Genomic DNA, 17,809 nt, shown 5'->3' with positions numbered 1-17,809 from the left:
GCACTTCTTCATGATCTCTTCCAAAAACCTGTACAATGTATGTGGATGTTTGAGGTTACTACTGTCTTGCAATAGATGGAGGTAGTGAAAATCACTGAGTGAATGAACTTGAATAAGCTGGCTTTCCCTTAGGAGGGAAACCACTTAAACTTTGCCCAACCATGTTACTGTTTGGACAGTTTTACATCTCCCTGGTGCTGTTTTCACTTCTCGTTCTGGAGCAGTGATGGGAGAAATCTGTGGTCTTCCAGATGTTGCGGGACTCCAGCTCCCATCGTCAGTGGTCAGAGATGGTGGCAGGTGCGGTTCAGCAACATCTAGAGGGCTACAGGTCCCCCATCCTTGTCCTGGAGTGACAACCAGCTGCCATTCTTGTTCTGCATCTCTGCTGGGCTGTTGTTGTAGCACTTCATAAAAATGATGGGCATAAACTTCCAAGATTGCCGCCAAAGAAGATCAAAAACAGACATAAATTGTTAAGGGTGGTGAGAGTGGTTTTGAAAACCTGTGGGGGGGTTTTTCCTGGCATGAAAGCATACATACATACATTTTCCTGTGTCTATGAACAAAGGCCACGAAACCACCAAGAACAGACCAGTTCTAGAAACATTGGAGAAAAGCTGATTGTGGTTGGTGGCAATTGGTTAGTACCCACTAGTGATACAATGATCACATACACCTCAACTTTGTAAAAATATTCCTGTCTCTCTTTTGGGGAGGTGAGTAAAGTGAAAGGTGGACAGGTATTGAACGTTATGAGTGCTGCTTAAAAATAAATTGCAAAGCCAAAATGCCCACCTGATGCTTCAGTAAGATGGACAAGGTATAGTGTTGATATAGTATTTGGCATGGAGTGTACATGTTCTAGGCAAGTGAGGAAAGTGAGATGCAATCCCCAGGTTTACAAGTTGTTGCATTCTCTGTCACATGTATTTTATCTGTTTTCGCCCTATTTGTTTCTTCTGGGCGATTTGAGATTTGAGCACTTAACTGACCATTGGTTTTATAAGCTGTGTTGATAGCACTGAGCCAGTAAGATTTCCCAATGTGTGTGCTGTGTGCAAGCCGGCCCCTCTCTTTATAGCTTGCTCATCAGGAGGAAAGGAAGTGTGTGTGTGTGGGGGGGAGAGAACCGGCCTTCTCATTCCACATCCGTCCACCCCCCTCCCCAAATACTCATGTGGACTGCTGGCTGTCTTCTGTGTGGTCCCCTCCCTTTTCATTTTTAAATGAGTGTTTTCCTGTACTTTGAGCTACAGCATCCACAGTCTGGCCTGGCGCAAATGCTGACGGATCGCTGGACTTCAGAAATGAGAATGTTTTGCACATAGCAGCAAGCTTTTTGAAGTGTCAGAAATGTTGGTCTTTACCATTTTTTTTAAAATAAAAAAAGTCCTTTGCAGTCCTTGGACTGGCTGTAAGAAAGAGATATAGGCAGGTGGATTGAAGGCAAACTGAAGTTGGTGGGGCAGTGCCCCATTTGTCTTCATGAACTAGCTTCTACTGTGCATGAGGGAGAATGAACCCAGTACTGCCCTCCTCCCAGGTTTGGCTTGGTCATTTTGTGTTCCCACTCTGGGAAATGTAGTTCTACAGTGGGGAATGGGAGGGTCTCCTAACAACACACCCCTTAAAAAACTACAGCTCCCAGAATTCTGTGGGGGGGGGAGCTATGGCTGTCTACAGTGGTATCACAGTGCTTTGAATGTATGGTGTGGATGTGGTCTCTCCTGCACCCACCCCCCACCCTCACTTCCGCATCACTTAAAGGTTTTGCTGACCACCAGTCCACATGCTTATGTTTTCAAGCTCAGCTTCTCAGCGATGAGAGCTAGAACCTCTTAAAAATGCTTTTTTTTAAGCTGAGCGAGAGTGCATGATTCTGTGATCTACAAAACATGGCACACTTGCTTGGCAGTTGAGTGCAATGAATATACAGTACATGGCTTTGCTTATCAATTGACAGGAAAATGTGCAATTGCTACTATAACAAATTTCTGTAGCAGAATAAAATTGCTAGCACTGAACTTTCCAAACTGGGCTGGAGCCGTTTGGATGGCTACTTGTGTGGCGAGAAATAAATTAACTAAAATAATTAAGTGTGTTAATGTTTCTTGGCGTCATATGAGCAAATGTACATTGTCGAAGAGTTCCTGAGAGGAGGGTGCTCACTGGCTATGTGTGAGTCGCCACTTTCGGCTTGCTTCCTTCCCGTCAGCTTCCACTGGGTTTGGGGCATTGATCCATACACGTAATGGACAGAGGGAATTATCCAAACCCAGTGAAGGCTGATATGAAAGAAGTAAGCTAAGACTACTGACTCATCCAGGGATACGATGGGGAGCCTCTGAAGGCAAATAACTTGTGCATTGGAAGTGGCTTCTTGGTCCACACACCTAATGGAGAAATGCCATTGCAGAGCTCACCTGCTTTTTGGCTGAGGGTGCCTGTCGCATCTCTGGCTGAGAAAGCTCTCAGCTTTCCTCCTTCCAAATAGCCTCCATTGGGAGCATGTCATTTCGGTGCATCTCCGCATACAGCATGCAACTGTCTAGCTCCCAAAAAGGAGAGGCAGCAGAACTGACCTGCTATCACAGGAGGTTGCCTCTTATGTATCTGCATAAGCTGCTGTTCTGGGCTTTTATTTTGAATTAGGAGGAACACCGACATCATAGATAGAATTGTAGAGTTGGAAGGGGATCCCAAATGCAGAGACACTTAAAAACAAAAGCTTTGGGCAACGGTGAGAGTGACTGTAGCTTTCTGCTAGCTTGTATTAAAAATAATAATATAATAATACATGAAAGCATCACGGCTATCAGAAATTTGGACAAGGCTGTGTTAGCACTTCTACTTTGGGGTCATGTGGAATAACCTCTATATGTTTCGGTTTCCTCTCTGTCCATTTTGTGGGTGGATGGGTGCAAGTTAAAAATGTCAAGCCAGTCAAAATGACAAAGTGTTAGCAGGTCTGTGCTTTTGGATGTGGTGGCAGCGGCATGCTTTGTGAGAAAGGCTGTGACATTATAGTGACAATTGTGAGAATGGTTCTGCTTTTTTGCAATCACCTGTTTACCTTTCCCAACTCTCTCTCTCTCTCTCTCTCTCTCTCTCTCTCTCTCTCTCTCTCTCTCTCTCTCTCTCTCTGCCCAACTGCATGCTCATCTTTCAACTGTTTGGAGTTGCAGTGGTAGCAATCTCTCTCCCCCCCCCCAACCAATAAAAATAATAATCTTGGGAATTGTGCTTTTGTAGGGCATCCATGGGTTGTCTCGAGTGCCAGCCTTCCTCAGAGTAGACCCATTGAACTTAATGGGCACGATGAACTTAGGTCCGTCAATCTCAGTAGGTCCACTCTGATGGATGCATCCGCCCATGTCAGTTTCCTGCCACCGCTCCACATCTTTGGTTTACAGTGGCAGGGAGAAATCTCAGAATAATATAAAGTTGCCTATCTCCAGCTCAGGCCATTGCTATATCTAGCCCAGCGCCGTCTGCTCTGACTGGCAGCAGCTCTCCAGGATTTCCCGACACAGCAACGTAAGGGACTGGACACCCTGCAAAGCACTTTCCCTGTCACTGTGGTTATTCCTCAACAGCTGGTTTCTGGGGAAGGTTAGCAGCTCAGTGGCAGAGCTTCTGCTCTGCATGAAGATTGCAGGCTCAGTCCCCAGATTGCCAGCTCAATCCCCCAGCTAAGGCTAGGAGAGTTCTTCTGCCTAGAGAACTGTTGCCAGTCAGTGTAGTAGATTGTACTAAGATGGATAAAGCAGTTTCCCATGTTCTACCAAGTCAGAACAAGCAGATGTACTGCCTGTTCTGACTGGCAACAGCAATTCTCACCAGGGTCTGTGGTCTTTTCCATCGAGCACTTCTTGACCATTTTTAACTGGAGATGCCAAGCCTTCTGCATGCAAAGCTTGACCATCGAGCTGTGGTGCCCCCTAGCAGAGATGCTGTTATCAGATGCGGTGAACTTGCCAAGGGCTCCTCTCTAGGCAGCTCAGCTTCCTTGCAGACATCCCAAAATAGATGTTAAGAGTCACAAATCAGTTTACTTGAGGATGCGAATCTCGAAGAAGAGGAGTGTGAAGACCAGCTGTTTCTTCTTAAGGATATATAGTTAAATGATGTTACATCCAGTCAAGGTTTACTGAAGAGTAGACCCATTGAAATTGATGGAACTAAGTTGCATCTTGTCCATTAAGTATTGGGGGGGGGTGTCTTCCCTTGAGTAAGACAAACATTGGCTACAACTTTATATCTCCAGTACTTACGGCAAAACTCACACGAGCAAGCGTTTAGAATAGCACAACTATTTGCTTCGTGAATCGTAAGATCTGCAACACCCCTGTGGATAGATACAGGCATAGACACGCATAGATAATAAAATGACACCACCTGTGTAGCAGGGGGCAACCTTGGAACCTTTGTGTGGACCTGTTAGGGATTCTTAGAAGCTTCCCAATTCCAAAATAGCTGTTAGGTTGATGGCAGGTGTAACACAGGTAGCTGCCTTAAGTTGGCCAAACCTTTTTTAAGGGGTACATTGGTCTTCAACCTTAAAACTGGTTCACCCATGTTAAAAATGGTTCACTTGCTGTGTCCCAGTGGTTCTGTGCTCTTTCTACAATCTTTTAGAGTGATCCACCCCTGATTGTTTTATCTGACTGTAATTGGACAAACATGCCCCACTGTCTTGTCATTGACCTTTGGTCAGTCTTGCTTTTGTTCCTGTTCTGTTTTCGGGCAGATCCACACCATCTGTTTAAAGCACATGGCTTCCCCCAGCCAACCCTGGGAACTGCCATTTCCCTCCCACAGAACTACCATTCCCACTACCCTTAACAGATTGCAGTTCCTGAGATTCTTTGGGGAAAAGTCTTGTGCTTTTAAATGCACGCCCCTTCAACTCTCTCGGGGTTCCTTCCAACTCTACAATTCTATGGTTCTATGTCAGGGATTCTTTAGCTGTGTGATTCCTGCATTGTAGGATCTGTGAACTTTGAATGGTGTGGATCTGCTGTTAATCCACTAGGTGGACTCATCCCTTGGCTTTTTAAAAAATTTCATTTATCTGGATTGTAGTGAGTGACTTCAAAAGAATGATTTAATTCTAATCAGTGATTAGAAAGATGTGTAAAGAATTTATGTACAGTAGAGGAAAATAATTTTAAAAAATGATTTTAAGTAATGACTGGAGGTGGGGAGAATCTTTACTCCCTATCACTCTCAAACGTTAACTGTCCTAGAACTGGTTCAGTTCCCAAGATCAGCCTTTGGGCAGTGTGAACCGTATTGTTTCCCCCTTTTAACATGTCTATTTCATAATTGAATTCTTTCTTTTTTGTAGATATTGTATTAAAATTCAAGTGTCTGTATAGTTAATATATAGCAGCTTATGTGTAAATGCTATTTTAAACACTAAAAAAAGCTTTTAATTTTTACGTGACAAATGCACTTTCCTGTCTTTTCTTCATTTGTGATGATACTTTATTTTGAGAGGTGTGTGTGTGTTGTGTACTGTATATTTCATATTCTGCAAGCACCGTAACTTATTCCTGGGTGACAGTCTAACCTTGCTTTGTCCTGATGTAGTTATGAGTCTTCTTCATAGCCCAAGGTTTCTTCTTCTTCTTCTTCTTCTAGTAATCAGGGGATTTGTGGCTGGTGCCCATTGGGACTGGTAGGGCAGAAGTCAGGGAGACGAACAGTAGGTGGCGCCAGAGCCCATGACAAGGAAAGCCAGCTCATTCTAGTTTTGTCCTCATCCTCCTACTCCCTGCTGAGTTCTAGGAGGAAAACACTAAGCTTAAAGAGGAGGAAGCTGACAGGCAGGACCACCCCTTCAACAGGTTGTCAGGTGGGGGCTGGCTTGGGGCAGGCTGAAACTGGTGAAGCAGTGGCCCAAATGGATTGGGAATCAGAGGGAATATTGGGCTGTGCGTGTGCCACATCTCCCGATTCTGTCTCTTGCAGAAGCACTTTTAAAGTTACACACGTACGTGTGTGAAGTCCAAACACCTTCACCTGCATTGTCATCCAAACCTGTCCCAAAGGCTTGGGTCCAGTTAACAGCATTGCGCACCTTTTTAAACCACGCGAAGCATATAGGAAAGAGACAGGAAATGTTCGATTACATCCAAATAGATCATCGTGCATCTATTTGTATGCCGCTTTGTGCCCAAAGTAGCTCACAGCATACCAAATGAAGAATTAAGTACAACAGTTTGGATCAGTATGTACAAGTTTGTATAAAGCAATGCAAATAAACCAACCTAGTTTAAAACTGAACAAGAGAAAGGGTAATGCCTAACACAGAATAGATAGTGCATCCAAGGAAATAGCAGAGTTGAAGAATATCCAGCCCAAGGTTTCTTCTTCTTCTTCTTCTAGTAATCAGGGGATTTGTGGCTGGTGCCCATTGGGACTGGTAGGGCAGAAGTCAGGGGTTACAAACCAGCAACAATCCTCTCTGGCTCTGCTCCGCACCCTTCTCAGGAACAAATTCTTAAACTGTGGTCATATCTTGCTGGCGTGGATAGAGAGGGCTGTGTGCGCGCATACACACATGGAGAAGCCACGGACTTTTGCTCATACCTCTACGGAGAATAGAACTCTCTGAAGGTAAGTCACCTGCTCATCTGCCCATTTTTGCCTCAGGCTCAGTCCATTACTGGCGAAAGTTTGCCCGCAAGGGGATACGGCCCTAAGGCAAGCTCCTTGTTTAGAGTGTGCTTGCCCCGCTCTGGCACTGCCGATGGTAGACTGTGCTGTTTTCCCTCGCCTTCGTTTCTGCAGCCTGCTGGAATGGCTGCTAATAGATGCAGTGAGAACCTCCTTGAAACTCCGTAGCCGAAGAACCACTTGACGTCCTCGCTGAGCCAGAGTTCTGTGTCAAAAGTGCTTATGAGTCTGTGACTTAAGGCCCTCCAGATGTTGTTGGACTCCTGCTTCCATCAGCCACAACCAGCCTGACTTAGGGAGGATGGGAGCTGTAATCTAACACCCTGGGGACAGGTTAAGGACATCTGCTCTAATTCCTACAGTAGGAATGGCGAACTTGTGGTTCTTCAGAGGTTGGATGCTGGCCCCATCCACCATGGTAAATAATCAGGGGTAGGGTGAAGATAGTGGAGTCCAGCACTATCTAGTGCAGTGTCTCTCAAATTTGGGTCTTCAGCTGTTGTTGAACTACAACTCCCATCATCTCTAGCTAGCAGAGATGATGGGAGTTTCAGTCCAACAACAGCCGGAGACTTAAGGTGCCCTCCAGTGTTTATCAAGTTTGAGAAACTCTAGAGGGCACATAAGAATGTGAGAAGAGCCCTGCTGGATCAGGTCAATTGTCCAGCATCCTGTTCTCACAGTGGCTGACCGGATGCCCCGGTGGGGAGCCGGCAGCCTTCTCCCCCTCCCTACGTTACTTGGTTTCTGGAGCATCCGGCTTGCTGTCTGCCGGAGGGTTCTGGGGCAGGCAGTGGAAGTGAGCGTCTGTGTTCATGTGGGGCGCGAAGAGCACGATGTAACACACTGGGTAATAGTAGGAGCCGAAGATGGCAAAGATGCTGGCCAGGCCAGCGAAGACCTGGAAGAGGGCGACAAACTTCCCTTGGGAGGTGGCGTAGGTGGGCACGAAGAGTGTCCAGATGATGAGGATGAGGATCATTGCAAAGCTGATGGACTTGGCGGCCTTGTCGTTCCTCTGGTCCGAGTTGTGCCCCATGAAGGTGCAGAGGCAGCAGACGGCAGCCAGGACAAAGTCATGGGCTTGGAGCAAGCTGGAGCCCGGGAAGGAGCTGTAGCCCGGGAAGGAGCTGTCTCGGCATTGCACCAGGATGGTCTTCTCTAGCTCGGTGCTCTCCTCCAAGGAGGGAGGGTCCCAGCAATACCACACGAGGCAAAGGAGGGCCTGGATGGCTATGTTGAGGAGGATGCAGAGGCCCACCAGGTGCTTCCTCAGCATAGGCCTCTTCAAGGCCCAGCCGAGCCCTGAGCTTTGGAGTGTCTTGCCAAACAGTGTGGCCAAGCTGATGGTGAAGCTGAGGAAGAAGAGGGGCTGCCGGAGCTTGCAGACCATTGAGGTGGGCTTGATGACGAATAAGTAGAAGCTGCTGCAGAAGCAGGTTGAGGAGAGGACAATGGAGAGTGTGGGGAAGCCACCGACAAAGCGCATGGCGGGGGTGCCGCGGTGCTTGGCCAAAATGCCGGTGACAACGGCCATTTGGGCCATGGCCAAGACCGTCAAGGCCACCATGATGATGGCGAGGGTGTCGGTCACCTCCAGGTATTCAAACACTCTGTCGTAGCATGTGGTGCTCTGTGGAGGAGACCATTTCTCTCTAGGGCATGGGGTGCATTCATGGGGATCTGGATGAAAAGAAGAGTTGATTAGGCAGGAAGGGGAGGAGACTGAGTAGAACTATGTTGGATGCAACCCAGTTTGTTTGGCTGAAAAGTTGCCCTTTCCCTGGTTAGTCTGATTTTTGAAGATCCTTTTTTAATGCCAGTACTTTTTTTTAAGAAAGCAGTCTTCAGGTGACAGTCATTGTGTGTAGGAGAAGAAGGAATACCTCTTCTAAGATGGTGCCAAAAGAGGCGTCCCATCATGTTTGTTTGTTTGTGTGTGTGTGTGTGAGAGAGAGAGAGATTAAAAGATGCCTCTTCTAAGTTAAAGCCTCCCCTGCACCACCAAAAGGGTGGCGTTGTGCTCTAAACCACTAAGCCTCTTCGGCTTGCCGATCAGAAGGTGGGCGGTTCGAATCCCCGCGACGGCATGAGCTCCCGTTGCTCTGTCCCAGCTGTTCAAAAGTACACCAGTGCAAGTAGATAAATAGGTAACGCTGTGGCGGGAAAGTAATCAGCGTTTCTGTGCACTCTGGCTTCTGTCACAGTGTTCTGTTGTGCCAAAAACGGTTTAGTCGTGCTGGCCACATGACGCAGAAAGCTGTCTGTGGACAAATGCCAGCTCCCTTGGCCTGAAAGCGAAATGAGCACCACAACCCCATAGTCGCCTTTGACTGGACTTAACCGTCCAGGTGTCCTTTACATTTTCACCTTGCCTTACATGCACCACCTGAGACAAAGTTTACCCCCTCATCCTTTCTATTGTTCATTATCGTGCAAACGTAGTTAATTGGCTAAAAATGCATCTGGTAAATCTTACTTAAAATGTAAGACTCAAACATGGGGTGGAGAACATGAACAGGAGCTAAAAATATTGATAAGGCAAAAAGAAGAAAGACGTGCTGGTCCAAAACTTCGCTGCCAATGTACAGTTGTTGAATGAGGAGGCACCCTTGGCACATCTGGAAAAACTCCAGCTCACCATTTTTGTCCTGGAAGTAATTTGCAGGACAGTCTTCACACAGAAAGCAGCAATTATGTTCTCCTCTCAGCCATCTCTTCTGCCCTGGTTTGCACTCCTGTGTACATCTTGATATGGGGGGCTTTAGGAGAAGAAAGAGAGAAAGAGAGAAAGAGAGAAAGAGAGAAAGAGAGAAAGAGAGAAAGAAAGAAAGAAAGAAAGAAAGAAAGAAAGAAAGAAAGAAAGAAAGAAAGAAAAGGTATTTACTGACTCCAGTGGACTGTGCTGTCCCCACCACCACTTTGGAAACCCTGTCAAGGCAAGCTAGCCCCCGCCCCTGCTTTCCTGTACATCTGGGGTTGCCAACCCTTTAAGGCCCCATAACACACTTGGACTTCTTCTTTTTTTTAAGGAAATGCCATGGATGCCACCCGCTCTGATCTTTCTCTGCTCTCCTGTATCATTCCTGCACCCAGCTACCACACAAGTGATAGAGAGAAAGCAAGCAGACTCCGTTTATCCCAAAGTATATCTAGTAAAGCGTCTCCACCCCCATCGTTCTGCCCAGACACTGAGGTCCAGCGCCGAGGGCCTTCTGGCAGTTCCCTCGCTACGAGAAGCCAAGTTACAGGGAACCAGGCAGAGGGCCTTCTCGGTAGTGGCACCCACCCTGTGGAATGCCCTCCCACCAGAGGTCAAAGAGAATAACAATTACCAGACCTTTAGAAGGCATCTTAAGGCAGCCCTGTTCAGGGAAGCTTTTGATGTTTGATGGATTTCTGTATTTTAATATTTTGTTGGAAGCCACCCAGAGTGGCTGGGGGAATCCGGCCAGATGGGCGGGGTATAAATTATTATTATTATTATTATTATTATTATTATTATTATTATTATTATTATTGTAGTAGTAGTAGTAGAATGAATCCAAGCACTGAAGCATACATAAAGGTGATGGAGGAGGTGGGAAGGATTGCCACTTTTCCAACTTTCCTCCAGCTCAGTGTACTATCCAAGGGAGAAAATAGTAGCCACCCTCAGCACCTCTACAGGGAGCAGTGAGTGAGGGCCTCAAAGGTGCCAGAGGAGGACCAAAAGGGTGTCATTGTGCCCAGGAACGCTGTGTTGGCAACCCCTCCTCCAGCTGTCCCTGCAAGCCAGTAGATGAGGAAGCAAATAGGTAGTGACAAGACAGACGAGCCACCACTGCAAGTTGCAGCAAGGAGCAGAAGTTGGATCCAGCAGACAGCAACCCTTTGAGAGCTCTGTAGCCTTGACAGCTTCCTGAATATGCCAGCTCCCAACACTGCTACCATCATGGGAAAGGGAAGCTTCTATTAGTGGGTGGTCCAAACCGAGGACTGAATACTGGGCGATAAGTCAGCAGCCTGAGATGATCTATTTTCTTTCTTTTTCTTAAAAAAATTCTTATGTTTCTAGTCCTTATGCCTGAAAAATCTTGCTGGAAGAAAGCCAGCTGACATGTGAGGAACAGTAGGAAGAGAAGGATGTGGACCTTTAAGGTTAAAGATGAGGGGCAATGGAGGAGGATGAGAAAATCTCTTCGGTAGGCCTAGAGAACCCAGTTCTGTTTAAACAGAGTTTGGACTTAATAGGGACAGAATATGAAAACTGCCACCACCATTTGCAGAAAGGAGGATTTGTTTTGTTTTCACTAAAAGCCAAGAGGTATGTAACTAGTGAATAAGCAACTTAGTGCGAACCTTCCCTTCCTTTGTGTTCCAGCGGATCTTTGATTCGCTGATGTCGAGCTGAGGTTGCAGGGGATGATAGCTACCGAAACGGACAAACTCGTGGTTTCCAGGTGTGGTCGCATCCCAGAAAATCAGGTCGTAACCTGTTGGAGGATCTCCCGACTTGCTGAAATGAACCAGATGAGAATTGATGGTAAAGTTGACGCGAGCTACTTCTTCCAGGAGCTGCAAAACGGGGAGAAGAATCCAAAGAACTGTAGTTATTTAAAACCCCAAGTGAGGAAGGTGGCAGCAGAGGGTTGGAGGCACATCAAAGCTTCTGGTATATTTTTTATTAAAAGCATAAGGTCCTTTATACTGCCTCCTCACCACTGATGCAACACCTGCTTTCCATGGGCATCTGGTTAGTGCGAGAACAGGATGTCGGGTGAGATGGGCTTTCGGCCTGATCCAGCGAGGCTGTTCTTGCACTCTTGTGCTCCGAATACGAAAGATTTGCAAAGCCAAACTAGGCAAGTGTGTGGGCAATCTCCCTTTGCTGAGGATTACCACCCTGGGCTGGGCAACGATGCTCTTTTGACTTAGAGGCCCTAGATTGACCAGATAACTGGTGGTATAAAAACTAACAAATTTAAGTGCATTTTTTAAATAATAAAAAACATGTGCTTCTTCCTCCTCCTAGCCCTCTCCCAATATTTCCCATCTTCTCCCCTCTGCAGCCTCTGAACTATGACCTTCTGCAAACCACTGTTGTAAATCTATACTGACCTCCTCAGGAAGGTTCAGGAGGACTTACGGCCCCACACCCTCTTTTAGTGTTTATGCCTAAGTGGAATGTGCCCTTGAAGTCATGCTTGTCTGGATGGTGGGTGGACAGCGGTTTGTGGACATATACTAGCCTACTGTACAAAGGTAACCTTTAATATAGTTACCCCATCCAATAACTCAATAACTCAGGTAGAAAGAGAGAGAAAGAGAAAGAGAGGGTAGAGTCCTTTCACAATGACCAAAGCCAATAAAACTCACAGCCCTTGCAGGTAACCCTGTACTGCTTCCTCCTCACTCACCTGCCAAGGGTAGACCTCTCTGCTCATGTTGCACCACTTGCGTGTGGCATTGCACTGAAGCAGCTGGTGGAGAGCATGGGCGACGACGTAGACTGCTTTGTAGGTGTTGAATGAGGTGTAGAACCTAGAGTGATTGGTGTCTGTGGAGAAGTTGGCATGAGTCAGAGCCCTGCAATCGGAGCACTGCTCATCCCCCTCACTGGTGTCAGAGCTGTTCTGATCCCCACCAGGATCTGCTACGACATTCTGCACATATTCACGGAACCCAGGCATCTCCCCGCTTCTTATCGCTACCCCGATGATGGTTCCTATGCTCGCCAGGTTCGGAATAAGAGCAATGTTTGGCGAGGTTGCCCAGCACTCGCTGGCGATCCACACTTTGCCAGTGATGCCCCTGCTGAGCACCATCCTCAGCAGCGCCTCCGCACTGCTCGGTTGCGCGAAGATCACCGTGGCATTGATGTTGGACTTCTGGAGCTGGTCGGCTATTTTGGACAGCTCCTCTTTCCTCTTGCTTTCCTCTGGGTCGCTCGGGAGGATGGCTTCATAGGCCACACACATATCCTTAGAAAGAGCCAGCTGGACGAAGATCTGCAGGGCCTGGCGGCCGTATTCATCGTCAGTCACCAAAGTGGCCACCCAATTCCAGTTGAACTTGCTCAGGAGCTGAACCATGGCGTTGGCTTGGATTCGGTCGCTGGGGACGGTCCGGAAGAACGATGGATAGAGTTGCCTGTCACTTAGCTTATCGCTGGAACTGGCGTAGCTGATCTGGGGAGACATGGAAGATTCACGGAAGATTCACGTGGTGCATGGTTAAACTATGGAACTTACTCCCCCAGGAGGCAATGATGGCCACCAACTTTAAAAGAGGAGTAGATAAATTCATGGAGGAGGATAAAGGCTGCCAATGGTTACTAGCCCTGGTGGCTATGCTCTGCCTCCATGGTTGGAGGCAGTAATGCTTCTAAATACCCGCTGCTGGAAACCACAGGAGGGAAGAGGGCTCTTGTGTCTTGCTGGTGGGCTTCCCACAGGCATCTGGTTGGCTACTGTGAGAACAGAATTCTGGGCAAGATGGGCCACTAGCCCAATCCAGCAGGCTGTTATTATCTTCTTAGATGGAGACTATGAAAATTGGGGTATTCAAACAACCGTTGAATTGACACAATGCAATTAAGCAAGCGACAGTGATTTGGGTGTCAGGGCATCTATGAGCAGATAGAATCCAGCTAAGTTATATTCAGAGTTGGCTCACTGAAATTTGTAAATCTAAGTTAGTCCTGTCCTCTATTTTAAAGAGGTCTGTTCTGAGTAGGACTAGCATTGGACACAAGGCATAGGGGAATAATGAACAGACATACTTAATGCCTATAACATACATAGAATCACAGAAATGCATCGTTGGAATGGTCATTTAGTCCAGTCTCTGCAATGCAGGATAATTAAATGATTAAAACAGCTATATAAATGCAATTCATATTAAGCAGCAGCAAATTATGTGTGAATTATTTCAGTCCCTGATAACCACATCCAAAAGTTTGAGAGAAAAGGTGCACTTTCATTTGTTTCCCAAAATAAAACAATGATGCAGTTAGATGCATGTTATTGGGGAGAGCATTCCACTGACATTCAACTGAAAAGGCCCATTGATGGCAAAGGTATATCCAGCACTATCATTATACAGTATTTGGCGAATGTTCTTTATCCTGGCTTTTGAGACCCACCTTATTTCTGTGATTTTAAGGTTTTTTTTTAATATTGTGTGATATTGTGCTTTTAATATTAGTGTTGTGTTTTAATTGCTGTAACCTGCCCTGTGACCTTAGTGTGAAGGGCCGGTAATTTATCATAATCATAATTCTTGATTCTGCTTGTCGACCACCCCGATGGATCTCAGCCTTCTGCCTGAACGTAGTGCCCTGGATCCTGCTCAAAACACACCAGTGGGGGCTCTTCCTTGAAGGGAGGAGGAGATCTTCATAAGAGCCAGTGCAATGCGCTTCCCATCTTACCTCTGGGATCAAAAGAAACTTCAGGAACCGAGCCACCAGCATGCTCAGCTCCGAATTGCCGGGGCCAACAACGGCGACAACTCGAGGCTTATAGTTGGTATAATCGCATTGCACCTCCACGCCATAGTGATTGGGGTACTTGGAGAGGAAGGACACCGTGGGCTTGTTGGCCACGGCTGGGTTGTTGCAAGTGTTGTGGATTTCATAGCCGAGCTTGACGCCGGGGAGCAGAGAAGTCGAGTTGTTGATTTCGTCGATGGCAAAGCGCATGCTCAGGTGCCTCTTGTAGCCAGTAATGTCAAAGCTTAGGGAGGCGGTTAAAAAAGAGTTAATCATTTCAAGGATGGTGAATGACAAAGGTTCCTTTGCTGGACTTCAAGTCAAGAATTGGGGGTGATGTCAAAGGTGCTTAATTTGTTGGGAGTCTGGGTGCAACTCAGATAGGAGTTTAGACACCTTAGATTGCATCTTGTTTACAACTTCCGCCTCTTGCACTTCTTTCTCAGACCTCAAGATCATTTTGGATCTATCCTCTGAGAACAAAGGAGCCTGTGTGACTGCCTTTGTCTTCTCTAGATTAGTTAGCTTAGAACTAGAAACCTCTCTATCCAAGTTATGCACTTCCTATAATAAGCAGCTTTGTTATTTTCTTACTCTACAAATATCTCTTGTGTGTGTGGTTGCTGCAGATGAAATCTGGTCTCTAATCAGACTCAGAAGCCACACTCTGAACACTCTGCATACGCCTAATTTTACTGAGGTGGAACAACCTTTCCCATTAGGACTGTACCATTTCGTTGAAGCACCTTGGAATGGCAAAAACGAATAGAAGGTTGAGTCAGAGATGAGATGGGTTGGGATAAATTGATCACACAGGCCTGACTGGAGTTGGAGCCAAACAATATCTGGAAGTCCAGTTTCTTCATCCCTGCTCTAATAGATTCTCCAATTAGCAGCCTCAGTTAGCTATCCTTTTCAGTCTGGACATGGCAAGCTTTTTGCATGACTGACTTAGAAGTACTATCATGCCTCTATGCAGTGGCAGGACATTGCCTTTCTTAAGCTGGGATCAAATGAGACCTTGCTGTCAGAAAATGATGTCAGCATGCCCCCCCCCCAGAATAAACTGGGACCAGGGAACCGCTGAGATCACCTCCACAAGACAATGCCTCAGCCAGAAAATCAGAAGACTTGGGAGTCTCACTATGTCCCCAATTAGGCTCACCCCACACAATCATTGCTAGTTTGGTATGGAGTCCAAACTTAAGCTCTTTCTGCTTAGCACAGCTCTCACTTTGTCACATGAGGCAGCCTGGTCAGAGTCCTACTTTGGAGGAGAGACCAGGGCTATAAAAGTCATAATTGGGGGCAAGGATAGAAGCAGACAGGTGGAATTCTTAAACCCCAGTTGGATGCCTGGAAGTTGCTTGTGCAACAACCTCCATAGGCTCGTTCCTAGCCTAGGTCCCCTCTAGACAGCTCCTCTTCCGTTCAGCACCAACTGATGTTGGACAGCTCCCTTGCAATGTTCGGAAGCCCGGAATGAGATCCTCATAACAAGTCTGCCTGAAGCTGTGGGGTGATTTTGGGGGTGGTGGTGGTCTGATTTTCCCAACCCAGGTATTATTGGGGGGAGGTGTCAGAAAATTGTGGAACTTGATATTGAAACATTTCCTTTTACAATGATGAATGAAATGTTTAAGAAACAGCTTTTCCATAACTTCAGATGCCTGGAAATTTTACATCTCTAGTCCTGGTGGACTGTGCATTTTGCTGAGGTTCTTTTGGTCCTGCTCACCTGGAACACTTGGGGGTCTTCAGCTCCACATCCTGGGCTAGGTACTGTACTTTGGAGTGAAAGGCAAACATGCCACCAAGGACAAAGTCCCCCGGAGCACTAAACTGTGTCAACAGGGACTTGGCCTTCGCTTCGTTCAGTTGTATGGAAAGGACGGGAACCAGGAGCCCAAGCAGTACGTTGAGAGCCATTTTAGCCTGTGCAGGGGGAAATGAAAGGTAGATCTCTGTTTTATGCCTAGTGTTTACATGCTGTTTGTCATGTGAGATTCACAACAACCCTGCAAGGCAGTACTTCTTCCAGTGTTGCAGATGGGAGGCTGAAGGGTGGAAGGTCTTGTCTGAAGGCCACCTGGTAGAGAAGCAGGATACAAACCAGCGGCTTTGTGATGTGTCTGCCGCCTTATCCTGCTGGGCATGAATGAATTTTTGTGTGCACCTGAACACTGTGGAAAGAAGGCTTGAACTCCCTGTCCATCAGGTGGAACATGGGCAGTTCATTCCGGCTTGGTCACTGTCTCCCTTTACCCTCACAGGCCAACTTTGTTAGGTGGGTGGGACCACCCACTTCATCAATCTTCTGATATCATGGTGGCATCAGATGATTGACAGGTGATCCAGCCCACCTGTCCATGCTAATAATAATAATAATAATTTATTTAAATGCCGCCCACCTGACTGGGTTGCACCAGCCACTCTGGGCAGCTTCCAACAAATTAAAACATCGAGCACAGTAAAACATCAAGCTTTAAAAACTTCCCTATACAGGGCTGCCTTCAGATGTCTGCTAAAAGTCAGGTAGTTGTTTATCTGGTGGTTCCTTCACTGCCAGAAGTAAAGTTTCAGGGAACCAGGCAGAGGGCCGTCTCAGTGGTGGCGCCCTCCCTGTGGAATGCCCTCCCATCAGGTGTCAAGGAGATAAAAGAACTACACAACTTTAAGAAGACATCTGAAGGCAGCCCTGTATTGGGAAGTTTTTAATGTTTGACAGTTTTTAGTGTTATTATAGGTGTTGGAAGCTGCCCAAATGGGCAAGGTATAAATGATTAAATTATTATTATTGTTGTTGTTGTTGTTGTTGTTGTTATTTCCTTGACATCTGACGGAAGGGCATTCCACAGGACGGGCACAACTAGTGATAAGACTCCTGATCTGGCCCACAGCTTTATATCGGCTTCAATGCTTTTTACTCTGGCCTTTGAGGTGTATATTTTTCAGATCCCCCCTTATATTTTTTTTGAGGTGTATATTTTTAGACCCCCCTTCTGTGATTGTAATTTGTTTTAAACTGTGTTTAATGTTCTATTTTAAATTTGTAGTGAATGGTGAATGGTGGGTAACTATTGTTGCTATTCAGAACATTTTTGCCCTGCTAAGAGTGACTTATATACAATCAATGAAAACAAGACCATCCCTGCCTACAGACTTACAATCTAAAAAAACAAAACACAAGGGGGGAAAGGACATGGAAGGAAGAGGGGGGGATCAAACTTGGGCCATTGATCTTATAATGACCAGTCTGCATAGTTCAGGGGTTGGAGGTGCTTGATGGAATGAGCCTTCTGCTTCCTGACTCTCCCACTGAGGCAGCCTGGTGGAATGGCTTGCCCCCAGGTGACTGTTGAGGGACAGGAGGCCTGATGGGTCTGGCCTGTCCCAGCAGAGACAATGGAGCGATTTAATACTAATAAATGTGATAAAGCAAACAAGCTTTCCTTGCAAAACAAAGGGTTAATGCACTTCATATTAAGAAAATGTTTTGTTGTGGTTCTTTTCGTAGAACCGTAGAGTTGGAAGGGCCTGTGAGGGTCATCTAAGTCCAGCCCCCTGCAATGCAGGAATCTCAACTAGATCATACATGACAGGTGGCCACGCAACCTCTGCTTACAAACCTCTGAGGAAGGAGAGTCC

The 17,809-nt window shown here is 46.5% G+C and overlaps 1 protein-coding gene across 1 annotated transcript; it reads right to left on the bottom strand.

Moving 5' to 3' along the window:
• Window positions 1-7,423: 7,423 nt before the first annotated feature.
• Window positions 7,424-16,090, bottom strand: LOC118086828 (taste receptor type 1 member 3-like). Its single transcript, XM_035118824.3, has 5 exons — window positions 15,900-16,090; window positions 14,102-14,405; window positions 12,087-12,857; window positions 11,029-11,244; window positions 7,424-8,320 (listed from the first exon to the last, which is right to left on the bottom strand). The coding sequence occupies exons 1-5, from the start codon at window positions 16,088-16,090 to the stop codon at window positions 7,424-7,426; spliced, it is 2,379 nt and encodes a 792-aa protein (XP_034974715.3).
• Between the last annotated feature and the right edge of the window lie 1,719 nt (window positions 16,091-17,809).

The sequence above is a fragment of the Zootoca vivipara genome, chromosome 6 (genome assembly GCF_965207765.1).
Source record: "Zootoca vivipara chromosome 6, rZooViv2.hap1.1, whole genome shotgun sequence".
In the NCBI taxonomy this organism is placed as follows: Eukaryota; Metazoa; Chordata; class Lepidosauria; order Squamata; family Lacertidae; genus Zootoca; species Zootoca vivipara.
Note: the sequence above shows the minus strand (reverse complement) of the source record. Positions and strands in the feature narration are given on the sequence as shown.